Source organism: Paroedura picta, chromosome 6, assembly GCF_049243985.1.
Source record: "Paroedura picta isolate Pp20150507F chromosome 6, Ppicta_v3.0, whole genome shotgun sequence".
NCBI lineage: Eukaryota > Metazoa > Chordata > Lepidosauria > Squamata > Gekkonidae > Paroedura > Paroedura picta.
Window position 1 is genome coordinate 74,823,276 of NC_135374.1, and position 24,295 is coordinate 74,847,570.

General features: G+C 40.9%; 1 protein-coding gene across 2 annotated transcripts in view; it reads left to right on the top strand.

Moving 5' to 3' along the window:
* The window catches only part of RPS6KA3 (ribosomal protein S6 kinase A3), a 67,626-nt gene that overhangs the window by 23,718 nt on the left and 19,613 nt on the right, over positions 1-24,295 (top strand). For both annotated transcript variants that reach the window (XM_077343067.1, XM_077343068.1), the window contains exons 3-10: positions 6,675-6,791; positions 8,722-8,803; positions 9,805-9,885; positions 12,096-12,175; positions 12,561-12,667; positions 13,056-13,093; positions 13,576-13,718; positions 16,283-16,353. In XM_077343067.1, coding sequence (XP_077199182.1) covers positions 6,675-6,791; positions 8,722-8,803; positions 9,805-9,885; positions 12,096-12,175; positions 12,561-12,667; positions 13,056-13,093; positions 13,576-13,718; positions 16,283-16,353 — 719 coding nt within the window. The remainder of the gene's footprint in view (positions 1-6,674; positions 6,792-8,721; positions 8,804-9,804; positions 9,886-12,095; positions 12,176-12,560; positions 12,668-13,055; positions 13,094-13,575; positions 13,719-16,282; positions 16,354-24,295) is intronic.

A 24,295-nucleotide genomic window follows, 5' to 3' on the forward strand; every position in this document is an offset into this window, starting at 1 on the left:
CTGAGAACAAACACATGCATTCACTCTTGCTTTCAGACATACAGGGTAGTGCCCAAGCTTTTCCCACCAAAATATGTTATCAGAGATGCAGGGTAGTGCCCACACATTCATCAATATCTGTTCTCAGAGATACAGGGTAGTGCCCGCACATTCTCCACCAAAATCTGTTACCCAAATTGCTGGGGATAGCAAGAGGCTGGGTAACACAGGATCTTTACTACCAATTTTTACGGGGTCCTTTCCCTGGAAGAAACCCTTTTTAAATGAAGAAGACAAAAGCTTACACTCATGGGATTTATTTGGGGAAAATATTGGGATACACTCAAAACACACACAGAGCAAAAACATACATACACTAAGTTCTACAGGGGGACAAGTTACACTAAGTTCTACAGGGGACAAGTTCACTAAGTTCTACAGGGGGACAAGTTCAAGATACTGCACCTTTCTTGGATCCAAGCAGCCCAGACACAGGGTTGACGACATCAGGGGATGGACAGGATGCCGGGTGTGGACAATAACACACACACACACAGGGTGTGCACAAGGCTTGATATAGTGTTTGAAATTCCCGGGTCAGCCCCAGAGACTGCCCACTGGGAGGTCCGTGATTGATGATTGGTCTCTGACATTATGCGTACCTGATAGGTGGGTTTGAACTGTGAGGTCACTAGAGTGGGAGGTGTGGAGTAATCTCATCAAGTAGAACAATACCTTGGCTACGTGTAATGTGTGGCTAATGGCCTTGTCTGTTTTATCAGGAAGGACTGGGGGAAGACATTTGGGGATAAGAGATGGTGCTAGACAGAAATTACACTGGACAAGAGAGACAAAAGAAGTTGCAGTTAGTACCTTGAAGGGATATTCCTTTCCTGTAGATAGTCTAATGGTCTTTGGCTGGGGGGGGGGGGTGATTTAGATAACGTGCACATTTAGCTCAGTCAGTTGGGCAAGGAGGAAATGTAAGAAATCTAGTGAAGCCCAAACAAGATGGAGACTTAGCCTGGCTTCCTAGGTTTCTTAAGGGGCCCTACTGACTCCATAGTCAGTCTCTGCCAGGCTGGTTTCTGTGTGTGCCAACCTGCTCAGAGTCCAGTCATGGGCTTCTGTGCATGAAGGTATCTCTGTGTGAGGCACCCTTCCATTTTGGGCTACCTCTCGGGTAACATTGTGGTATAGGGGATCTGGACTGTCTTCTTAACTCCTGCCATTATTTCAAGCCAATGTGAGACAGAGCCACCTTGGTAGTAGTAAAGGTGAGGGGTGGCAAAAGGAGGGCGAAGGGTGCGGGTGACATATCACTTCCTGGGGCTGTGACAGGGAAGCGTGGACAGCTTAAAAATCTATTTCAGGGGCTCCTCCACCGTCAAAAGATTGAAAAGGGCTGGCCTAGACACTTGCAATCTTCAGAACACCTGGTATCTAAGGGGAAGCTTTATAGTTTAAAATAAACCTGGTTCACCCAAAATCATAGGAAGATGTGTGGGTCCCCTCAGTTGTCAGCAAAGGCCTTGTTGCAGTTGTCAGCCACCTGGAATACTTGAGGTCCAGAGATGAGCCAGACTATCAGTAGGAGCACCAGTCATGCCAGCTAGGAACTCTCCAAGACTTTGCAGGCATTTGTCCATCTCCGTCACCCTATGGACCATTTTAGAAAGTTCTTCACCACTGCAGAAGTTTGATAGTCCCTGATAGTGTAAACTAAGGTTTGCAGCAAGCAAACATTGGTGCACAAGAAGGAGAGGGCAGGGCTTCAGGAGGGGAGGGACCTCAGCAAGAGTATAATCCATAGTCTACTATCCCAAGCAGCAGTTTTCTCCAGGGGAATTAGTCTCTGCCATCTGGAGATCAGTTTAACTTCCAAGAAATCTCCAGGCCCCACCTAGAAGCTGGCAAACCTAGGGCTTAGATAAAGTGTTCCTTTTGTTGTTGTTGGAATGGAAGTGTAGGAGCCCATATAAAATTATCAAAACCATGCTTTAACTTCTAATAAAACTACTTGATTGGAGTATAAGCCTTTGATTAAACACTTTATTAATGGATTTAACAAGCTAAGTCATAGAAGTCTTTATTATTGAAATTGTTTCCTGTATTATAAAAGCTTTCCCATGCTTTTTAACTCCAAAGTAGCCCATTTCAGAGGGAGGAGGGTTAGTTGCTTCTATGAAATATACCATCCTACTTTAATTATCTAGGACAGGGGTAGTCAAACTGCGGCCCTCCAGATGTCCATGGACTACAATTCCTGGGAATTGTAGTCCATGGACATCTGGAGGGCCGCAGTTTGACTACCCCTGATCTAGGATATAGCAGTTGATCAATATCATTTTTTATTTTATATATGCCTTGTTTAGAAGTTAGCAATGTATTTTCTTTGACTTATCTTAAAATAATGGATTGGCTTTATAATTTATGGAAAAAAATTATTCCAGACCATTTCCTGCATTATGAGAGTGGAGGAAAAGGAAATCTTTTATAAGAGGTATACATTCCAGCCGTGAGTCATCCTTTTAAAAACCACTGTATCTTCACTGTGTTCCTGTTTGTTATCATAGCTTCATTGTGAAGTGAGTCATTTGTGAGTTGTTTCAGGAGGTGTGCTGGGAGATTTCTTTTAGATCTTGCGCAGTTCCATTCTATTTAACGTGTACATGAAACTTCTAGTGAAGATTGTCTAGATTTTTGAAATTATATCATCAGTATGCTTCATATCTCTTTTTTTCTGTATGCTTAAATGAAATAGTGGACATCCTGAAAAGGTGTCTGTGGCCAGTAATGGGGTGCATAAGAACCCATAAACTAAAATTCCATCCAGGTAAGACTGAGGTCCTGTTGGCAACAGCGTTCAGCTGACCACCAGAAATGACTACCTGCCTGATAAATAAGATTTGCACCTTGGGAGATGTTGTCAGACCTGCCATTGCAATGGATATCCAAATCACCTCTATTATATAGTATCTGTCTAACCACAGTTGGTGCATAAACTGTGTTCCTTTTTGAAACAGTGGTATCTGAAGGATATTTCATATCCCAGTCTCATTCATAGTTGATTATTGCAGTATATTCAATGTGGAGCTGCCTTCAAAAACTTCTAGAAACAAGCTAGTGCAGAATGCAAGATTGTAAACTGATACATCAGCACTAGAATGGATTTTGCCAATCTCAAAATGAGCAACACAAACTGCTGGTTCAGCATTTCACATTGCAACTGTTTGCCTTAAAATGAACAGGGACTTCACTAGTTCTTCTTCATAAATGAACTTATTCAAACATTAAGAGCAACATCTGAGTCTTTGTTTCATGTGTTTCTGTTTATTAAACTGCGGCAATGGTTATGAGGGAAAGGATCTTTTCCATTCTTGGATCTGTGGAATTCCCTCCCTTCCACTTCACATCTGACACATTCTTTAAGTTTTAGGACTCAATTTTATAACATCTAAATCTTCTAGGCTTTTGGTGATTTGTGTGGCTGATTTTCTTTCCTTATGTAAACTGATCTGGTTTATTAGTACTAAATAAAATTTTAACTGCAAGTTTTTTTGTTTCTTCCTTATTGATAATGCTAATGACTTATTTTGGTGTGCCTTTTATTGATTAATATTGGTTTTAGGATTAGAATCATATATTGCTTCACAGTGCTGTGAGGTGATATATAAATAATCTAAATAAAAGAGGGGAGGTCCTGCAGCCTAGTTGAGAAAAGTGACAGAAAAGTGACTTGCTCTGTATAAAAATGCACAAACCCCCCCCAAAAAAGTTGCTGCCTGAGGCAGCAGAAAGATGTTGAGTGGTAGACTCAGTTCAAGGTCTGGGTTGAATGCTGACTGTGGATTTGGGATCCGCATACATTTCAGAATCCTGCTCTTTATTCAAGCTACATTGTTTATATTATGCTCAGGCATTCTCTTCTTCCAGCGTACTATATACCTTGCCCTTTATTTCTGTTTACTTTTTCTCCTTCTTTGTCTTCCAACTGTTGCTTCCTTCTGCCACATGGCTTTTGTTTTATCACTTTCCATCCTTGGCTAAGCTTGAGGCAAGAAAATCTTACCACAAATCATGTACAGATGCTTAACTATTGGTTGTGAAATAATGCAGTCTCGAAATTCGTGTGTGTGTTGGGGCGGGCTTAGCATATTTTGCATAAGTACGTAATAGCTGGACTTTTGGTCTAGATTTGGGCAATCAGGTTCAAATCGCTGCTTTCTCATGAAGCTCCCTAGGCAGCATTGAACAAAGTCTGCCCTATTCTGTTGGGTTTTGGAGAGGTCAATTGCCAACCTCCAGGTGGTGCATGGAGAATTATAACCTCCCCGCTGCTCAACTATTTTTAGCTGTCTTCTACAGTCTGAAGGGACTGCACAATACAGCCTGAAACAGCTGAGCAGTGGGGAGTGCCTTCCCTCTGCTCAACTGTTTTTTTTCCTGCTTTTGTGGGGAACAAAAAATGGGTTTAAAGATACTCTTAGGTTCCTTTAAACTGTTGGACTGATTCCGCAGTTCTGATTTGCCAGCGCATTCTCACTTCATCGGATTCTAAACGTAGACTCCGAATTTGCATCTGGCATTCTGCTTCTGTGGTTTTTTCCCATTACTGGTCAGGACTCAATTGCAGCATTTGTTTTGCATTTTCTTGGGAGAGTGGGCAGTCCTGCCTACCATCACGCCCCCCTTCCTTTTTGCGTGAGCAATAACGCACTCGTATTGTAACGTAATCAAAAGGTTTTTTTAATTAACGTACCTCTCGCATTCCTCGATTCCCATGGCACTTGAACCTTTGTTGATGTGTGCTCAGTCACCGTGCATGCATGAAAACAAAGGACATTGACTGCCATTACACAACAGTTTTTCTGCATGAAAGTTATCAAGTGACCTGTTGCTCCTTAAATCATAAAGTACATTTAGATGCTGGAGGGGAGATGGTGGGACGTGGAGTCCTTGTTTTTACTTTTAATTTTCTGGAGCATCGCCAGGTGCAACTGTTACTGCAAATTCATGTTGAAGTAGGATCATTATCAATTAAAAAATATGGAGGGGAGGGCAGGAGGAGAGGCAGATTATTGGACAGAGTTGATATGCCATCACTTGAGGTGGAAATGGAGGAGGAAGAAGACTTAAATCCTGAGTTTCATCATTGGAAAACCACAAATTCCCTCCCAGGGGAGGGGGAGAAATCCCATTTTCTGACGATTCACAAATCATACAGCAAACAAGGAAAACATTCAGATCCGCTCCTTAGGAGCTGATTTTAATGTGAAAGGATTGCTGTTCTGTGGAACGCTAAGGAAGCCATTGCGGCATTTTTCATGACTGCAAAAACAGTTCAACTTTCCACTCTATCCAGGAACTAACATGAATAGCCGCAAACTGCTTTAAATGTTTATGGAAGTTTATGATAGTAAACCTGTCATGAATTTTCATTTGTGAACCATGAACAGGGGAGACTTCATGAAGAATTTTACTTCTTGGTTCAGTTTGTGCTCATCTCGAACTATGACATTAAATCCTGATGGGATGCCTACCGCCCCCACTCTCCCCAGACTCTCCTCCCCAATCTCCAGGAATTTCCCAACCCAGAGGTGGCAGTCCTTTAGTGAGGGTTAAATAAGAACCCTGTGTATGCTTTCCTGCCTGAAGTTCTGAAGGAAATGGTTGGGCAGAAAGCATGGCAAGATATCTGGAATTAGGCCTTCATATTTAAGGAATCTTGGGGAGGAATCATGGTTTAGCGGTAGAACTTCTGCTAGGCATGTAAAAGTCCTAGGTTCAGTCTCCATTATCTTTAGCTTAAAGAATCAAGTATTACATGATGTGAAAGACTTCCACCTCAGACTCTGGGAACATGATTCCAGTCATAGTATGCAATACTGAGCTTAATAGACCAGTGGTCTTATTTAGTATAAGGTCACTTCATCTGTTTATGTGTGCATAATTTGTGTATTGGATGTAGTTATATGTTGATAATCTTAGCCTTCCCATGCTGAGTTTTAAAAGAGTAACTCTGTGGGGGTATAGCAGGAATGCCTTATGTGAACCAGTAGGGGATACAGCAGTTTGGAAAGCAGACGCTCAAGGGAATTATCACTTTGCTTTCTCTGCTTTTTCTGCAATGTTCTGGGTTGGACCACCTGTGAATTATCTGACAAAAAGTGAGATGTGTATTAAGCACAATCTAGGGCTAAAGAAGAGGAAGTCAAGACTGTAACTTAAAGGGGCAAACTGAACCAGTAAAATGTATAGTGTAGCAATTACATGTTACCTTTAGATAAAGAAGACTTTTAAAAGGCATTAAATGGCATGCAATACTGACCAAAACTTAGCATTTCCTCTGTATATTTCCATGCAGCTAGAAATATCAGATGGCTATTATTTTTCTCTTTAACTTGTTTGATTTTGTATTTCTGTAGTCTACAACCATTAGATTCTCAGTTCTATGCCAGTCATACCAAAATTGATGTGTTTTCTAAATGGAGATATGAATTCAGACATTTGAATCTTTTAGTTTGTTTTTGGTAATTTCTCCATCATATATAATAAAATCTCCATTTGGCTTGTTAGTATTTGCAGTATAATTTCATGGCATCTGTGAATTGTTAAATACAAGCTTGTAAAAACATATTCCTGGCATGAATGCTAAAAAAGAAACAAGACTTTTATTTTATTTTGTTTCTCAGGAAGAAGGCAACATTAAAGAGATTGCAATAACATATCACGTCAAAGAAGGGCATGAAAAAGCAGATCCTTCACAATTTGAGCTCCTTAAAGTACTGGGACAGGGGTCTTTTGGAAAGGTAAGGAAAGGTCTTCTGGATTTGTACCAGCTACTCTGAAAATTTTGTCATAGCCAGTACCACTCAGAGGTTCCAGAACAGATACTCTGGACTTAGGGTTGCCAGGTTCTGCTTGGCAACTGGTAGGGGAAACCCCCATGACCCAGAAGTGAGTCAACACATATGGGATATCAGTGTGATGCTCTGGTATTTGTGTGTGTGTGTATTGGGGGACTGGTGAATTTGGCTTTTACCATTGAGTTTTTGCCCAAATACCAGGTGGCCTGGATGTTGGGACATCATTTCTGGGTCATGTGGGCAGTAATGTAGAAATGTCGGCGCATGTTGGATAAATCTTTTTCAGGGTATGTTTCTCCTCCTCCTGCCAGCCATCTTATATCAGCAGTGGAAAAGTGGGACCTGGCAGTGGAGGACCTACATCTACAAAGGGGGGGGGGGAGGGCTGGCAAACCTATCTGATTTTGTAGTATTGCATCTTGATTTTTTTATTCTAATCTTCAGAAGCTACTTTATCTCCTCTTGCTTGTTGCCATAGCTCAGATATGGAAAATTGCCAATTGTCAAATATATTTTTATAAACTAAATGTTTTTCTTGAAATCTCATTAGGTCCACACACATTTATGCTTCTTTTCAGGAATAAATTAACAGACTTCTTTATTTGGCTTAAAATACATTGATTCTCATGCTCATTTCTCAAAATTATATCTATTAAATATCTCTCCTCTGGGACACTTCTGCGAATTGAAATGAAACTCTTCATTGTCTAGCTTAACACTTAACACCATTAGATGAAAAAAAATACTCTCGGAAACAAATGCTGCTGTATCTCTTAGCTGTTCTGCTGTTAGGAGGAGAAGGAGCAAACTTCCCCACTCATCTCACTTCAGTCCAGTGACTGGTATGTCTTTTTGTCTGGGAAGGTCCTCTAATGGCTGCAAAGCCCCAGGAGGCTGCTGGGAGAAGGGAAAGATGGAGAAAGATCTGTTTTCCACCAGGAACATCAAATGGATGCAAGGAGTGTTGCTAACATTATTGTGGTAGCATATATAGAGGATTTTCTTTAAAGTGCTGGAAGTTTGGTGTGAGCTTTTTCACCCGCCATCGAGATTTTATTTGGTTGAGCATGCCAGTCATTCTCTTATTTGTCATAACTATGTATTTTCTTCAGAGATTAATGGAAATGTCATGGCTGTGCTTAATGTAACTTTTCAGTACTCAGTTTAACTATATGATAGACTAATCTAGGGTAATTCAGCTGGATAAAACCAGAGGCAATTAGGTAATGCCTACATCATTCAGTTTTACCATTCCATGGATAACAAATTCAGTAAGAATGTGTGATTAACATTGTGTTTAGCATTTGTCTTTCTCATGAAGAGCAATAGAGCATATGGTGTTTGTAGGTAATAAGTACACCACATATCCTTATTTTGTTCCAGAAACATAACTGAAATACTTGAAGACTAAAATATCTAAACAATGTCATGTTGGAATGCTAGTACACTTGTATTAGTAGAATTTGTTGTGTTAGAGTCTACATCTGGGAGAGTAAATCAGCATCTGCCATGCCCTGCCCTACCTTCAGGCCTATTTTAAATAAAGGTTAGAAGGTATAATTTAGTTGGGGAATATGTGTATTGCTTTAATTATTGTGAACCTTAATACTCAAATTCAGGATTTAAGTTTATGGAGATTAGATCATTGTAGTTGGCACATGAATAGCTCAGTTAAAAATCTGCAGATAACTGTATGGGTTTATGAACATGTTTGTCACTATGCAGAGATTCTACATGCATGAAATGCATATATAAATTTTGTTCATTCATTCAGTTGTTCAACTGCGCAGATTTTTTGCCCTTCGACTGTTTACCTCATTTGTACCGATTTATGTGATTGCCATAGAACATTTTAAACTTCTATTTTATACAGGTATTCCTTGTAAAAAAAATCTCAGGATCTGATGCCAGACAGCTGTATGCAATGAAGGTATTAAAAAAGGCAACATTGAAAGGTAACAGTAGCTACAGATTTAATCCTTTTATAAATAACGCAGAAATAACATACTGAATTTCAGAAGCAGATCAGCAGTGTAGGGAAGTGTGACTAGGTTACATGTGTTTGTGTAAATGGTGCACTGGAGTTTGTAGAGTACATTCAAAGCAATTTCCAATTTCTGATCTTTACTTGCTGCATGAGCTTCTGTATGTTGTTTTGAAAGATAGCTTTTATTTTGATAACCCTTCTTAGAATTTGAGATGACACATAAAAATCCTGACTGGAAATGCTTTTTTCATTATTTATTATAACCTAGTCAATATATATCATAGCGGACAAAATTGTGTGTTTGTGTGTGTGTAAGACACTGTCAGGCAACTCTGGGACACTTTAGACATTCTCAGATATTTGGGTAACCTTTTTGTGATGTTTCTTATTATGTCATATTTGGAGCTCTTATTTGGTTTAAATTTACTCTCAGAATGTATGCTTTAGGTCTGTGTTCAACATATATGCTGTATTGCCAGTGCTCTTATTGAGTCACTTCTAAATTTAAATGCCATGGTGATTTTCTTTCCTCATCCGTATTCATGATAGTTTTGCTTATGAGCTTTTCATTTATTGATTTGGGTGATTGCATTATTAATGCACCTAAGTGCCTAGAGAAGCTTATTTATTTTAAAATATTTTTACGCTGCCTCTCCACCAAAGTGCTCAGGGCAACTCACAGAATAAAAATAATCTTGTTTCCTAAACCAATGCAATCCATCAAAACTGTTGCTTAGGAGTACCTTTTTTCAGTTACGTTTTAGCTTGTAAGCTGGCCCCTTATTTAGACTTAGCCAGCCCATATATAACTGATGAGATGTATTTTGTGGACTTTTATCAACTTAAGATGTTTAGTCGTCTTTGAGTCTCAGTGAGAAAGGTGGTCTACAAATGCCGTAAATAAAACTCCACAAGCATAGCTAAATTAGTAGTATTAATTTGCACTAACTTTTGGGTTTTCTTCTATAGTTCGAGATCGTGTCCGGACAAAAATGGAGCGTGACATCTTAGTAGAAGTTAATCATCCCTTTATTGTAAAATTACATTACGGTAAATTTTAATTTCTTAAATTACTAAGCATTTCTGCCACCATGACATATGTTTTTGCCATCTATGCACATAATTCTGATCCCATCAATATGGAAACAAGGTACAGTAAGAAGTTCCCCATTTGACACATTCCTACAAGTCTATTATTAGATCACTGGCTAGTTAACTTAAAGGCATCCCCTGTGCAAGCACCGAGTCATGTCTGACCCTTGGGGTGACGCCCTCTAGCGTTTTCATGGCAGACTCAATATGGGGTGGTTTGCCAGTGCCTTCCCCAGTCATTACCGTTTACCCCCCAGCAAGCTGGGTACTCATTTTACCGACCTCGGAAGGATGGAAGGCTGAGTCAACCCTGAGCCGGCTGCTGGGATCGAACTCCCAGCCTCATGGGCAAAGCTTTCAGACTGCATGACTGCTGCCTTACCACTCTGCGCCACAAGAGGCTCTAGTTAACTTACAGTTCTTAAAACAAGGGTCATTGGCATAGTGCATCCTCCAAGGTCATACCTGCATTGTCTGCTGGCATCATTCTCACAGCCATTAACAACAACATATCCAAGTCCTTCCTTTCTCCTTCTCACTTGGGCTGCTGTGGCCTTAGCCAATCTGGGTGCCAGGACTCTGGGCTCATGTCCAGCAGAACATGTTCACTCAAATGAAGAGGTGTTAACACATCAAAGTGCAAGCATGTTTTTCCTTTGAGTTGTAAATGACCCTCTCTATCCAGTGAATATATCTTTCCCATTCTCTGCCAGTCCCAGGGATGCCAGTTCAGCCCAACATCACCGTAACTGTCACAGAATGTCTTCTGTTCTTCATGGTTGGACTGCAGTTAAAATTCCTGCTTGTGGAAGCTATCTATCGGGTTATTTCCTGCCCAGCATGCAAACCAGGAATCTGAACTTGGATAGTTTAGAATCCTGGTTTATGTGAGGGTCTAATCATGTGTCCAGGTGCCTGTTCAATATCATGGCAAATCTGAGTTTGAAGGCTTCCCAAACCATGCCTTTTTCTTGTGGTCTTCGTACAAGAGGTGGTACATGAACATGGCAAAAAAAAAAAAAACCATGGCTGGTACAGATGTAAGGTTTTATAGCATTTGTGTTTAGCCACAGACAATACTTACAAAGGGAATGATCAGTCCTTATATCAAATATCCACATGCTGGCTAATGGGGCAAGTAAAACACAGCTGTTATCTGTACATGTGCAGATGTCACAGAAACACCCAGAGTATAGGTAGCATTTTCACTTGCAACCCAAAATGTCTTCTGAAATGGTGGCAGTGACTCCTGTTACCAAGCAGAGAAACAGATTTTGGCCAGTGAGAACGAGAAGAGATGGGACCAGCAGCAATGGGGAACAAGCCAGAATTGAGGTCATGGGGTAGGAGGAGCTAGGAGCAGGGAAGAAGGAAGTCTGTACTGGAGGCAAGGAGAGTGGGGAGACAGAGAAGAAATGGGGGATATGGGATTTCCCCTTCTATGCAAGTCCTCAGAGGTCCCCTTCTTGCATGCTTATAGTATCTGAATCTGAACATATAAATAAAATGGTAAGGGGGTGCTGGGAGGAGTTGGGACTCATCGCCTACCATTCAGGTAGGCTGTCCCGGCTGTTCCATCCCTGATTGGCCATCCATCCAATGAATGGCCAATCAGGAGGGATGTTTCGCCCTTGGCAGCATCCCCCTCCAACTTCTGGAAGAAATACCAGCCCAGTAAGCAGGACCTGGGATTGAGGGCAAAAAGCCTGGGACTGTGGGCCTAGTGGGGGAAGGAGGGAGGGAGCCCCTGCCAGCACTCTTCCCTGCCCCGAGCAGCCCTGGCCCAACCTCGGCAGTGCTGCCGAGGGGGTTAGGGTGAGCCAGTCCCGCTGCCGCAAGCATCTCTGGCTGTGGCATTGCCAGGCGTAGGCAGGGCTGCCTGGGGGGGGGAGGAACAGGGTCCCTGCCAGCACTCCACCTCACCCCCACAAAGGCCCGCTGAGGCCTCTCCAGGCCACAGCGGGCCTGCCCGGAATGGGGGGGGAGAATGGAGTCCCCGCCAATGCTCCTGCCACCCAAAAGGCTTGCCCAGGTCTCGGTTGGCCTGCCTGGTGTGGAGGGGGGGCATAGTATCTGTTGTATTTTTAGATACAGCGGGGGGGGGTTGCTAGTATTTAAATATGTCTCTGCAATATATGTGAGTGCATGATATTGTTGGCTTTTTTCAGCTTTTCAAACAGAAGGAAAACTCTACCTTATTTTAGATTTTCTCAGGGGAGGAGACTTGTTTACACGCTTATCCAAAGAGGTAAGTAGCATGTTCAGTATAAGGGTAACTTTATTACAGTTTGATTTAATTTTAAAGAATGTACTCAAGTAGGGAAATGTTCCTCCCAAATTCTGAATTAATTGAATGTCATTTCATAGCTACTTTATTTACTGTGAAATTCCCAAACACAACTTTGGTTGGATATTTCTCCTCCTTCTGTCAAAACCAACTGCTTAGAAGACTAGAGGACATCATTGAGATGTGAAAGGCTATTGAAATAGCATTTGGAACCTGATGTAGGTTTGCCAGATCTTTTGTGTTAATAAACTCTCGGGATCTTATTTTTAATTACAACACTAATTCTTTCTAATTGTGAAAGCATCTTTTTCACCGTAAGGAAATTATTGTGAATTTTCCTTTATAGGTGATGTTCACAGAAGATGATGTTAAATTCTACTTGGCTGAATTAGCGCTTGCTTTAGATCATCTGCATAGTTTGGGAATAATATACAGGGACCTAAAGCCAGAAAAGTAAGCACAAGTTACTTTATTAGCTGCTACTTCTCATTAAATATGAAGAATTGAGGTATTAAATGGCTAAATATTTTAATTATATACGTTCACTGTCTCTTTAATCTAACACATACTATATGTTTTCACCTCTTGGCCTAAAGACAACATCCCATTGCAAATATAGCCTGTAGTATGTTAGAGAGTAGACCAAAACCATTCATATGAAAACATCCTGAATAAGTTTCTTAATGCTAACATGGATTTATCACGAAATAGATTCTGTTACATAGAAGTATGCAATAAATGGTTTAATTTTAATCCTTTCAGTATTGTATGTAAACATTTTTCACTGTATTTTTAACTCAATCAAAAACCATTTCAAAATGCCCCCTTTTTTAATTTGTAGCATACTACTTGATGAAGAAGGGCATATTAAACTAACAGGTATGTAAAAGTAAGCTTCTACTTTGTGTAAGTATGCCAGGTCTTCCACTGTGGCTGGAGACCCAGCACTCCCTTGAAGGCCAGCAGGAGGGGGCAATGAGGCAGAAAAGGAATGGGCTTATTGCCATTGCACCTGTACATGATGCCACTAACAGCAAAAACCAGGCATGATGTCATGACAAATCTGAGCTAACCATAGTGTTTTGGTGAAGCTTAAAGTATCACTGCTGTCTATATGATGTCAGTTTTGGTCTCATATCAATGTGCCTGTCTGCATCGCCAAAAGCTCTGCGGGGTGCCAAACAATAGTTTGGCATCCCTAAAGCCATAAGTATTGTTTAGACCCTTTTTGCATGGAAAACAACGTTGAAGAGAGTACAGTTGTAGAAGACATGCTGTGTATCAGTAGCCCATTTTCAAAAACAAGTAACTTCTGACAAGGAAATTCTTACTGTTTTTTTCTCCCTCCCGTCCACATCTAGATTTTGGCTTAAGTAAGGAGTCTATTGATCATGAGAAAAAAGCATACTCCTTCTGTGGAACAGTGGAATATATGGCACCAGAGGTAGTTAATCGGCGAGGACATACACAGAGTGCAGACTGGTGGTCGTTTGGTGTGTTAATGGTAGGTTTCTGGGGAACTGATAGTGATAAATTCTATGGATCCCTGATCTTCAGCTCAGTTACTTGGTGATTACATTCCAATGAAATAAATTGAATTACTTTCTAATAAATGCATACAGTAAAGTACATAAAAGTAGGGATTATTTTTCATGTTCTGATTGTAACAAGGAGGATGAATTATCCAGGTTCCATGTCCACAGAAAGCACTTTCTGGAAAAGATGAGGACCTCACCTTTGGAAGAGATGCACATTACATACACATGTGACTCAAGCTTTTTATCCCATCTGTTTGTAATTTATAAAGTTGTCATTAAAAATTTCTGCAGTGCTGATTTTTTTCACATGAGGAAATATATTGTAAAATGGATTAAATATTGTCAGCATTGTACAATTGGATATATTTCCCTTATTCTTCCCTAGTCTCATTATAATTGCCTTGTTTGAAAGTTAGCTTTCAATCTTAGGCAAGTGACGCAAGGCTGTGTACATAACTCTGGCTTTAAGTCTCAGGAAAGTGTGCTTCTTCTCTGCACCAGTAGAAAAAGCAATTTTACCCCTTCACATTACTATGATCAGTGCTATCAGTGGTGAGCCCAAGGTCAACCTGCTGGTTGCACGTGGGGGAGCACGTACTCAAACCCGATTAGAGGTCCGCAGTCCTAAGTACTCCACCAAGCTGGCTCTCTGCAGTAAGTTGTCAGAACCAGTCAAGCATTGTTCCTGAATTAGTCAAAATGTTTAGAGTTTGGTCTTCTTACAGAGAAGTTGTGGAAACTTTACAGCGTGTAAACCGCTCCGTGCAATTTTGGGTTGGCTGTCTTTAGGTGTTTAAAAGTAGTTACTTTGTTTGTTCAATGCAATATGACTATGACACTGAGCCATGAACCACCACTTCTTATCTGATCTTTCCACGGAGAATTATGGAAGCTTATTTATTTTCCCTGTCAGTTTTTACCAATTCTTCCTGCTGCTGCAAAATCTCCCCTTCGTATAGATTAGTGAACAACAATGAGAGGGGGAAGCAAGAAATTTATAATGCCATCCTAAACAATTACATCCTTCTAAGACCATTACCTTCAGCTGACTTAAAAGGGTATAATCTGTTACTCTGAATCCAAACCCTAGATGTAAAAATATTCTATGTTCCATAAAAGAGATTCAAGTCCAGCAATATCTTAGAGAGCAAAAAAGAATTTCAGAGTATAAGCTTTCAAGAATCAAAACTCACTTCATCAGACATGAGTAGGAATAGAGATTTCCAAGTCTTTATATCCCAGTCACAAGGTGTTGTAAGGAAAGAACTCGGGATGCAAAGGTATAATTGCAATTGGCTTGAGGGGGAAATGCTTAGGGACAGAGAATTAGCATCTGTAGCTCTGTAAGAATCAGAAGTGTAACCTCTGCATTATTAAAATATGTATTATACTTTGGCAGAGTTTGACAGATTCCCCAAATCTCATAATCTTGCACAAATTCTTTTGGGGATGTGATATAGCCTTTTGGGAAGTAATATATAGTCAGAAATGTTACATATATAACACAAACAAGGAATTCTAATACTTTGTGATAATGCTTTCAAAATAAAAATAATTTTGGACATGTCAGTATGCTATTATAATTCATTTACCACGCCAGAATTTACATTTATTTGAATATTCTCAGACTTATTTAACCAAAACTGATTATTATGGTTGAAAAGAATACAGATGTGTTGAGTTTTAAAAGAAACATAATTTAACCTCATTTGGAAGAATAAACACCCATATATATTTTTTTAATTTGAAGATTCACTATTAGACGGTTACATTTATTTATCAATTGGCAAGGCTTTACTTGTTTTTGGTAGTCTGATCCCTCAGAAAATTATCAAATAACGAATCACACTATAATTTGGATTTTAGTCTTTTTCTAGCAACTGTTTTTTATCCTATCAGTTAAAGCAAGCTGTCACACCTATAAATGATCACATTAACGATGAATATAGACATCGAAACATTTTAAAGAGACTTAAAGGATAAAATTGTACTTCAACTATGACTGGATAATGTACAATTTTACCTTGGGGTAGGAAAGGATATGCACGTTAAAGGTGCCTTAAATATGAGACCCAGGTATATTGATTATATTATATTAGGTATATTAGCATGACAATTTTAATTTTACTTAATTGCTATATGGATTTTTTTCCTCTTTTTTCTCTTGTCATTTGCTATTGCTCAGACAGTTTTTTAAAAATTTTGCCTAGGTTAAGTGATACCTTTAAATTTGCTTCATTGAAAGCTGGCATTTTTTTAAAGTGTTCAGTGGATATCCAATGCAGAAATTTACAGCTAAAAATTATATTACCCCAAGGGTTCAGTCTTTTGTTTTAGGAATGTGAACACAAACGGATGAATTACTTGTCAATTCTGGAAATTGTATGGGCGCATTGTTTTGTAGAGACTTAATAGCTGTGTGTAGAAAATGGTTTTAAAAATACTATTCTGCTAAGTAGTTTTGTTAAAATTAAAAATAAGTTTTCTCCAGGTCTTTTAATATAATTGATGAAAGTTTTACTCTATACAGTTTGAAATGCTCACTGGTACTCTACCTTTCCAAGGGAAAGACAGAAAAGAAACCATGACTATGATTCTCAAGTGAGTACACTCTTATTTATATATACATATAAATAATATATATATTACCAGGTATTCTGTTGGGGATGCAGTTTGGGCTTCAATATCTAATTCCCTACTTTCCCCTCATTTCCAAAAAGTACTGATAAATCCCTGCTCACTAATCGTACTAATGTCATTTCTCACTTAGTATTCTTTCTGTTTAAAGCTGCGAGACCTTTTCTAGTTTGTAATACTCCCTTTATAGGCCCATTATCTCTTAATGACAATTGTGATGTTTTCTCTTCTGTCTTTTATCCTTTTGCAATCTTTGGAATATTAACGGAGTAAGCTGACCTTGGGAAACTTTCTCATCTTTTCTCCTTCTGTTCCATCTTTATTCTCCTTCTGTTGCCAAGAATTCCTCCTTCCAGTCTCCTGTTTCTGCATCCTCCTCAAAATGCCCTCTCTTGATCCTCACATACTGATTCAGTTCTAACATCCCCATCAAGATGCTTGCGAGTTATGTTTATATTGAAGAAAACTATCCAATTATATCATGGAAATCGTTCCTTTTATGTTGGTAGCTATTTCCGTATTTGTTTAGATGCTTTTGGTTTTCAGCATTTGCTTCAGTACAGAATTTGATACAATAAAATACTTCTATATCCCAAGCTGGCCATGGTCATGTGCAGGTGCATACCTCAACTATTCATTTAATACTTCAGTTTCTGTCAGACTGCTGTTTGTTTTCCTGACTTTGTAAACTTCTGTTGTATTCCAAATGAGTTTTAGTCTTTCCTCTAAATATGTCCATAAATGTTCAGCTTGACATCTTTGCTTTGTTAGCAAAGGGTTGAATTTCGTTTCTTTTCTAACAATGAAGCCTTCCTCCAATGCAAGGAGCATCTGCCAGTGCAAAGAATCTTCCACTAGGATGACATGTCTCTTTCATTGACGGAAAGCTCCTTATATTGAAGGCAGGCAGAATTTAAACACTGGATGTAACCTTGTGGTTTAACATGGTAATTGTCCACCAGCAGTCTGTTGTTACATTTATGGGTGTTTTCCCCCCTGCATTACAAGAGATTTTCTGCATATTGAAGCTTTGGCTCTGAACTTACTTTTTCTTCCAATAACACAAGTCTGTAATTTGATAGATGAATTCTCTGACTGAATTTTATTCACATAATTTGATTCACATCTGTACACTGCCCGTGGCGCTGCGGGCGCCACGGACTGAATAAAACAGTAAGGTGTTCTGGGGCAGGATGTGTCCAGGATGAGGAAGGGTCCGGATTGGATTGGACCCTTCCTCATGACAGACAATCGGAGGGACGCCTACCGATTGGTCCCTCTGATTCCCAGCCCCAGCAACTGCGAGCCGCGCACAGCGCGGCTCGCAGTTGCTCCCAGCTGAAGCGCCTCTTGCCGCATCAGGCCGCCGCCCAAGGGAGCCCCTGGCAGTCGCGCGGAGCGCGGCTGCCGGGGGCTCCCTGCCCGGCGGCCTGACGCAACGAGAGGCGCTTTGCGCCTCTTGCCGCGTCAGGCCGCCGCCACAGAAAGACCAGAAAGACCGCAGAAAGACTTTGGCTCTGAACTTACTTTTTCTTCCAATAACACAAGTGTGTAATTTGATAGATGAATTCTCTGACTGAATTTTATTCACATAATTTGCTTCACATCTGTACACCGCCCGTGGCGCTGCGGGCGCCATGGACTAAATAAAACAGTAAGGTGTTCTGGGGCGGGATGTGTCCCATACCCACTCTCACTCCTGGGGGCTGCTAGCGCCCATTGCATTTCGGACTGCAATGGGCTATATTTCTAGTAATAAAATAACAGGGATACTACACAATATAGTTGCAAAAGAAATTACTTCGTTATCACATATTCTTTTGTATTATGGACTAAAGAGGGGAAGACACGTTAAGATTATTCTGCTGTATCAAATAACAAAAGAACAGCATAGAGTCACACAAATAAGAATTGAGGCTGCCGGGGGTATTATTTAAAATTTTATTGAGATAAGCTGGAAGTGGCTTCAGTGATGGCTGCACCCTGCCTGAGGAAGGAGGAACCAAGGTGCATACCTTAATATCTTTCCACTCAGTTGTTCATCTGCAGTGTTTCTGGGTGTTTCCAGGTATTAATATGGTATAAGGGCCCCCAAACTGTATTTAGGTTACAGATCTCTGAAAGAGTGATATGCCGCATGGAATGTAGCCTGTCTGGTTCTCCCGCACCGTGGTTACTGTAGTGTTCCTCTGGAGAAGCAAATGGCTTTTTACTCTTGCCTTAATTGTTGTTTAGGCGCAGTTGTTTCCAGACTTTGATGTCTCTGCCATCTGAGGAACTGAAAATATAGCTGCCTATCTGAATATGTCCCCCAGAGGGCACTTGACTCTGCAGCAACGAATTGCATGATAATCCCTGGGTCGAAAGAGGTCCAACTGGCTTTGACCAGGGCCAGGGTTTTTTCCGGCCCTGGCCTCTGCCTGGTAGAATGAGCTCATTGAGAACATCAGGGCCCTAATGGAACTAGAGCAGTTCTGTAGAGCCTGCAAAATGGAGCTTTTCTGCTGGGTTTATAGAATCAGAGTTGGAAGGATACCTCCAGGGTCATCTAGTCCAACCCCCTGCACAATGCAGGAACTCACAACTACCTGCCCACCCACATGCTCAAGTGATCCCTCCACCAAAAATCTCTCAAATCCAGCCTGGCCTGGAGGAAATTCACCTACCATCCCACAGTGGTGATCAGCAATTCCATGGGTATGCTATGAAGGGCCACAAGAAACAAACACTGGCACATCCCTTCCTGACCACCCACTCACAATCTGCCTAAGTTCATCAAATTAGCATTTCTGCCTGGAATGTTTATGATTGAGGCCCGTTAGGATGAATTAATATGCGAACAATAAAGGGCCTCCCCTGCTGCAACCTAACAACTCTCTGACGGCCCCAAGCAGAAGAACTAATTGAAGAGATCACTAATTGTTCTGCAGATCAGTAGTCAATCTATTTTAATTGTTTTAATGTTTTTAACTTTATTTTTAACAATGTTGTAAACTGTCCCAAGACAGCTGTGCCAATAGGGGAGGTCTAGAAATTTTATTATTATAAATAATAATAAAATGGTTTTGAAGCAGCCATAGGATACAAGGTTAACGCTTCTTGGAAAAGGCCGCAGAATCCACCAATATGGTGTGCAGTCTTAATGTGGAGAAGTTATCTCTATAGGCCTGCTTCATGAACTTCTGATGCTGGAATCCATATGGAGTTCCTCCACCAACAGAAAAGACAAGTCATTTTGTCCATTAGTGCTGGATAGTGTGCTTCCATATTTCTTTTAAAATGCTGCAGAGTGATATAAAGCACAGGCCACCAAGGTATAATTTTAAGGAACAAAAAAGAAGACATAAAAGGCAAAAAAAAAAGGGGGGGGGAGAAAGAAGGTTTAATTTACAGGAATTTTGCCAGAGAGAATTCTTCATGATAATGTTGGGGTGGTTAGGGAAAATGTGTCTGCTGGTGCTTTCTATTTTTAATTTTTATTTTTTAAATATTTGATTTATAGACTACCCCTCTTCACAAGCTGTCTCAGGGCAGTTTACAACATAGATAAAACATTCATAGGCAAATTTTAAGCTATCTTGAAAACTGAAACCAACAATTCAAAACCTACTCCACCCACTCCAGCTATCTTCATTCTGGCCTGTAGGACTGGCTTTAGATCAGGACCATATACCCAGCTCAAAAAAAAAATGGGGGGGGGAACAGAGAGGAAAGGAGAGGTGGGAGGCCCACGCAACTTTAAGCTGCTGTGAACTCAACCTTAGACCTGATGGAGGAATGCCCTCTTACAGGCCCTATAGAACTCATTTCACCAGGCTGGGACCAGGGCCCAGATATCTTTGGAGTCAAGGATTTCCAACAGACTGGCACTTGAAGAACAAAGTGGTCTCAAGGGGGACATATTGGGAGAGATGGTTCCTCAGACACACAGGACCCAGACTACATAGAGCCGTAAAGTCAGTATCATAACCTTAAACCTGACCTGGAATTCAACTGGCAGCCAACGTAGCTGTTGGAGAACAGATTATATACATGCCTTCCAGAGTGTCCCTGCAAGAACCCAAGTGGCTGCATTGTGCACCAAGTGCAGTTTCTGGGCCAGGGACAAGGGTAGTCTCACATAAAGCAAGTTACAGTAATCCAGTCTGTAATTACCATTGCATGGATCATTGTAGCACGGTCTTCTGGGAGCAGGTAGGGGACTAGTAGCTTTTCTTGGCACAGCTGGTAAAATGCTGTGGGCTACCTTTGTGATCTGAGCCTCCGTGGGAAGCTAGCCTTCAAAGATCACACACCCCCCCCATATTCCTGATGGTTTGCGAAGTTGTCTGTTGCACACCATCAAGGCAGGAAAGGCACACTTCCTCTCCTGTTCCCTTCTTCCCCAACCATAGAACCTTTGTCTTCAAGGGACTGAGCTTCAGACACCTGAGGAAGTGGTGGAGCCACCCAGTCACACCTGGCCAATGAAATTCGGATGTATCTGTTGGCCACCCATCAACAGATAGAGCTTGGTGTCATCAGCATACTGGCAACATCCCAGCCCATACCCTCAGATCAGTTGTATGAGGTGGCTAATATAGACGTTAAATAGCATCAGGAAGAGAATCGGCTGTGGGTGGCACATTGCCAAAATTCAGTTTCTGAATGATAATTCTTCCCTGCTCATACTCTCAGACCAGCTGTACAAGGAGGTGCATATAGATGTTCAGTGGCATCAGGGGGCAGGGGACTTCTTCTGGTACACTGAATGTTTGGAAGGCTTCTTACGGGGCAGGGTTTGCTCTGGAGTCTTTTAGACTTCAGCACATTGTGGGAAGTACCAATCATTCTTTATACAGAGAGAAGATAAGAAATGTACACTTTCTGTCATGCCATTTTGATATAGTGCATTACTTTACTATTCCTTTTGTATTGCAAGGTTTAGCCCTGTTTCCGTAAAGCTGTATTTCTCTTGGGTTCTTAGTTTTACCCCAATACTAGGAAAATATATAGATGAATGAATAAGCTTGAGATAGTGACTTATCTTCTGTGCATATCTTTTTTCAAAGATGATCAGTGCATGCCTTCATATATGCCTATCAGAAATAAGATGCTTAAAATATAACTGTGTAATATAAATTATTTCCAATTGTACCAAGATTTTGCTTTGGTTTTCAGTAGCTAATCATTCTAGGGTTGCCCCACTCCCCCAGAATCCTCTGCTATATTATAAATTAATGAATTTAATTACTTGGTATGAGATCTTAGTTATCACGGCTAAATCTATCAATGTCTTGTTGATGATACAAACCAATGAAATATCTTCAGCTATTTTTCTCTGAAGGTGATGTTATATTTGAAAAGAATCAGTCAGCCTTTCTAGTAGACTGAAAGCAGTACAATAGCTTGGCTTTCCATTTAACTCAAGAAATAATTTTAAAATAATAGGAATAGATTTTATTAAAATAGAACATCTGGGGCCTATTGAAGCATTGCTTGATTTCACTGGTGATATGCAATTCCCTTCATATTTTGCATTTTTAATTTAATTGTAATTATATGAATATATCTACAAGGAGTGTGCCTTCAGCTAATCTTCCCGGTTTTCTTTTGTGATATCAATTAACCAACAGTTTAGAATGTAACCTAAATGACATTTGGAATTTTTGAGGGTCGCCAAATAGGCACAGATGAAGTGCATTTAAAGGGCTCTCAGTCACTTTACATGTCTTTTGGATTTTACTTGCACCATGGTGGTTACTTGCAAAAGGGACTGTGCTTCCTTTGACGTTTAAATGCCTTTCCACCCCCACCAATGGAGAATGAGGGCACCTTCTTTGGGGTCCCATAGAATTGGACACCCTGGTCCGACCTTGCTCAGACTTGGGGAGGGGGAGGAAGGCACTTTTACATCAAAAAATACCCTTCCCCCCAGAGCCTCTGGAACAATTCTCCATTATAGCCTATGGAGATCACTGACTAATATGGTCTCTATAGACTATAATAGTGCTGGATATAATAGTTCCTGAATATTTTCCGAATATCATACCAGGATTGAGAAACTCTGATATTTTTAGGTTCAGTATACTTGAACCCAAAAATACCACTTTGGTGTCTGTTTGTTTTTTGCACACTCCTAATATCTACATTTCTGTCTCACCACAAAAAATGGTATCAGAATGGTTTATGTAAAAACCAGCCTTGATACCATGGATCACATGGTATAGCATCAGGTGACCCTCGAGGTTTTAGGTCCCTTGGTAACTTTCCCCCATCTTCAATATAGAAAAAGACGACCTTGACCTTGACCTACTTGGCATTCAAAATGAACAATGTAAAAAAAAAGATTTTTAATAACTTATTATTAATTCTAGAAATTCATATCCTTCTGGTTGATGCTCCTTAAAGTATGACAACTTATTTTGGAATACTGTCCTTTTGTTAGCTTCCTTTTGGTAGAATATTACAGATTTTCTTGAAAAATGCAGTTTTGACTTCCACTGCTGTAATGTGGGGATCTGTTTAATCCATCACTCTAAAGCACTGGTCTCCAATCCCCGGTCCGTAGACCAGTACCGGTCCGTAGATCAGTCGATACAGGGCCCACGGCTCCTCCTTGTCCTCCTCCCCGGCTGCTGCCTCGGGGGCTGCCCTGCCAATCTGCCACTGGCTCACCTTTAGTGCTCTCCAATGGCCGCCATGGCTGGGACTCCCCCTTGGCATGGCATTGCACAGCAGCTGCTCGGTGGGAAAGGCATTTCTCAGTGAGCAAACTGATTTTAGTTACGGGGATCAAAAAACAACAAACAGGAACCTGGTTAGGGAACAGTATCCAATCCAACTGTCAAAATGGGAAAGAGGAGTAACCCCATCCCCACCCCCAATGTTAAATGAAGCTGTTCAGACCCTGGTTCCCAAACCTACCAACAAAAAATGCAAGAGTGGGGAGTCATAGAATCATAGAGTTGGAAGGGGCCATACAGGCCATCTAGTCCAACCCCCCTGCTCAACACAGGATTAGCCCTAAGCATCCTAAAGCATCCAAGAAAAGTGTGTATCCAACCTTTGCTTGAAGACTTCCAGTGAGGGGGAGCTCACCACCTCCTTAGGCAGCCTATTCCACTGCTGAACTACTCTGACTGTGAAAAACTTTTTCCTGATATCTAGCCTATATCGTTGTACTTGAAGTTTAAACCCATTACTGCGTGTCCCCTCCTCTGCAGCCAGCAGAAACAGCATCCTGCCCTCCTCCAAGTGACAACCTTTCAAATACTTAAAGAGGGCTATCATGTCCCCTCTCAACCTCCTTTTCTCCAGGCTGAACATTCCCAAGTCCCTCAACCTATCTTCATAGGGCTTGGTCCCTTGGCCCCAGATCATCTTCGTCGCTCTCCTCTGTACCCTTTCAATTTTATCTACGTCCTTCTTGAAGTGAGGCCTCCAAAACTGCACACAGTACTCCAGGTGTGGTCTGACCAGTGCCATATACAATGGGACTATGACATCTTGTGATTTTGATGTGATGCCTCTGTTGATACAGCCCAAAATGGCATTTGCCTTTTTTACCGCTGCATCACACTGCCTGCTCATGTTTAGTTTACAATCCACAAGTACCCCAAGGTCTCGTTCACACACAGTGCTACCTAGAAGCGTATCGCCCATCCAGTAGGCATGCTTTTCATTTTTCTGACCCAGATGCAGAACTTTACACTTATCTTTATTAAATTGCATCTTGTTCTCATTTGCCCATTTTTCCATTGTGTTCAGATCTCGTTGAACTCTGTCTCTATCTTCCGGAGTATTTGCCAGTCCTCCCAATTTGGTGTCATCTGCAAACTTGATGAGTAGTCCCTCCACCCCCTCATCTAGATCATTAATAAATATGTTAAAAAGTACCAGACTGAGCCCTGAGGTACCCTGCTAC